This window comes from Sinocyclocheilus grahami, unplaced genomic scaffold, assembly GCF_001515645.1.
Source record: "Sinocyclocheilus grahami isolate Dianchi unplaced genomic scaffold, SAMN03320097.WGS_v1.1 scaffold1042.1, whole genome shotgun sequence".
NCBI lineage: Eukaryota > Metazoa > Chordata > Actinopteri > Cypriniformes > Cyprinidae > Sinocyclocheilus > Sinocyclocheilus grahami.
Genome location: NW_015506221.1, coordinates 135,891 through 138,993, shown reverse-complemented (window position 1 = coordinate 138,993; position 3,103 = coordinate 135,891). Strand labels below are relative to the sequence as shown.

Genomic DNA, 3,103 nt, shown 5'->3' with positions numbered 1-3,103 from the left:
CCGATACCGATAACCGATTCTTCTTTATTTTTGAAAGCCGATAACCGATATGTTGGCCGATAAATCTATATCCAAATTGTTATATACTTTTTGAGAGCCTGATTACAAAAAAGGTCTCATCATTAAAAGCCACATCCCAAACACTTCAACATAAGCAGCCTAGTTTGAACGGTGTACGTTTTAAAAATATTTTTACTCTCCCATTACCAAATTTAGTCATAAAAAAGTCTTACAAATAAATAAAATAATGCATAAATAATGCAAACAAGTCACTGGACATCATTACACGTGTAAAGAATCAAAATGAATGCGCCATAGATCAATAAAACGGAATAGCCTCTGCACGGACAATAATTAAATGATTTTAATTACTAAACCATATTGTTGATGAAAATAATAAGAGAACAATACAAGTGGTTGTTGTTATTAATAATATATCAATGATTTTGAAAAAGTAACAAATTAATACCACTGTTTTAAATAGCAGCCGTTGAGCTGCGCGTGCTGAAGCTGAAGAGCTGAATGAACATGGTAAACTGAAGCGTTTTGCTGGCAGCTTATTTAACTCAAGGAAATGCATCCTGAGATTAATATTAATACAACATAAACATAATATTACAACTTATATATGTACAAAATGATGCAGTTATTGCGTGCTATAGTCAGAATGTGTGATCCTGTTGTGGATGCGCTCTTCCCATAACAACGTGCTGAAACACGGCAACTAAACCCAAAGAATTCACAACGTTTTATTATAATAATGTTCTCATTAGAATGTTATATACACGACATTCCCAATCATAGTTATTAATGTTGTGCACTGCTGTTTGAGCTGCGTGTGCTGAGCTAAAGATGATCACCGGTAAACTGAAGCGCTCTTTTAACTTAACCAAACGCATTCTATATGAGATAAATCAGATATACATCAAATAAACACAATATTACAATGTACAATTGCACAAAAGGCTGCAAACGAACAGCGCGCATCTGAAGTGTCTCTGAAGGAAATAATGCATTATTTATCGGCTTTAAGATATCGGCCAAATTTTCTTATCAGGCCGATACCGATAACAGAAAAAATGAGCCGATATGGGCCGATACCGATATGGTGGCCGATATATCGTGCATCCCTAACAGTAATAAAGTCTTTGCTCATGAATATTAATTGGGACTTTCGGAATATGTCATGTTTGGTCATATCAACTTGTACAATGTCATAAATATAAATTGCCACTCTTATGTTGCTCATAACCTTTGTGGACCATTCAGTCATGTTAACAAATTAATATTCATGAACCAAAATTTCACCATAGGGGGACTGATAGATATTAATTTGTCCATAGTTGTTCCAAAGTCTTGGCTCATAAATATAAATTAGGTTATCCTGATGTTACCCCATAACCTTTCAGGAGCATCCAGTCACGTTCAGTAATATTCATGATCTGAGCTTTCATAGTAGGGCTCATAAATATTAATCCGATCGTGACGTCATTGTAACACTTTTTACAAATCATACTGTGGCAAATTCTTGGCAATTTTTTTTTATTATTAATTAGGTCTGAGATTGGTTTATAACAGTCCTAGAATGGATTGAATAGTATATTGGCTCATTAGTATAAATGAGGTCACACTGGCCAACCATTCATGCTACTTAATCAATATTCATGAGGCAGACCTTCATCATAGTAGGGCTGATATTACATAAAGGATTCCAAATCGTGCTATGGCAAAGTGTTGGACCATAATGTTAATTAAGTCTGATGTTGCTTTAGTATAGCCCTGGAGCTTCCAGCCATGCTATCTAATTCATATTGTTGCGCTGAAGTTTCACCATAGTATGATTCGTAATCATTAATTTGGTCATACTGATGTTGTTACTCGGGTAGTGAAGTAACGATTCCTTCCTACATGGCAAATTCTTAGGTCATAAATATTGATTATGTATTTCTGGTTATGCTGGATCATACCAACTTGAATGATGTCTTGGTTCATAAATATAAATTAGGTTACACTGACCAACCAGTCATGTTACCTAACTAATATTCATGAAGCAAACTTTCATCATAGAAGGGCTTGTAGTCTTGGCTCATAAATATAAAATTGGTTAAATTGATGTTGATGTGGTATTACAAATCTTACTATGGTAAAGTTTTGGCTCATAAATATTAATTAAGTGTAATGTTGTAGTACAACCACCCTAAAGCATCCATAGTCACCATAATACGATTAGTACATATTAATTTAGTCATACTGACGTTGGTAATCAGTTAGAAAATGTAAGATTCCAACTATGTTTAAGTGTTAGGTCATAAATATTAATAACTTTATGCTAAGGTTGTTTTGTAGCTTTCCTGAAGTGTTTGATTATGTTACCTAATTAATATTAAAGAACTGAACCTTTGCCAGTTTTGGACAGTGTGTTGTCTCACTCCGCTAGGGTTATCTGTAACCTCTTTGTTCTTGTCTCTTCTGACTTCAGAACGCAGCAAACAAAAATGGAACTGTGTTGAATGAAGAATCTGTTTCCAAACCATCCAATCATGAACCCAGCCTCCGCTCAGGCCTCTCTCTTCAGGAAGCTCCAGCTAGACATCTGAGGGCTTCTGGAGAAAGAGCTGCCATCTCTGTGCCTGTTAGAAAAGACCTGCTGACTTCACCTCCAGAGACCAAGAGCAAAGACCCTTTTGGGTCTTTTTACAGCAACAGATTGAGGAGGAAGCCCCAGGTTTTCTGCAAGACTTACAAGAGATCCAAGCCCAGCTCCACAGAGCCGAGTATGTGTGACTGTCTTTTTCTTTTCTTTTTTAAAATGTCTTTATTATTATTCTTTCCACCACTTCTCAAACATTGCTTTGAGTGCAAACTTGCCTTATTTAAACTTTCTTACCCTCCAGGGAGGTGGGTAGTGCGTTTAACAGCTTTAACATGCTGTGTATGCCAACTTACCCCATAAAAGCTTGAAAAAAGTGAACGTGCTGCCTTTTTCTTTAATGGAAGACATATTTCTTAAAAGCACTGATTGGCAGAGGCACCATATATATATATATATATATATATATATATATATATATATATATATATATATAAATAAAAAAATATAACA

The 3,103-nt window shown here is 35.1% G+C and overlaps 1 protein-coding gene across 6 annotated transcripts in view; it reads left to right on the top strand.

The window, feature by feature from the left end:
• The window catches only part of senp7b (SUMO specific peptidase 7b), a 50,143-nt gene that overhangs the window by 7,862 nt on the left and 39,178 nt on the right, over window positions 1–3,103 (top strand). For all 6 annotated transcript variants that reach the window (XM_016251417.1, XM_016251415.1, XM_016251412.1 and 3 more), the window contains exon 7: window positions 2,480–2,774. In XM_016251417.1, coding sequence (XP_016106903.1) covers window positions 2,480–2,774 — 295 coding nt within the window. The remainder of the gene's footprint in view (window positions 1–2,479; window positions 2,775–3,103) is intronic.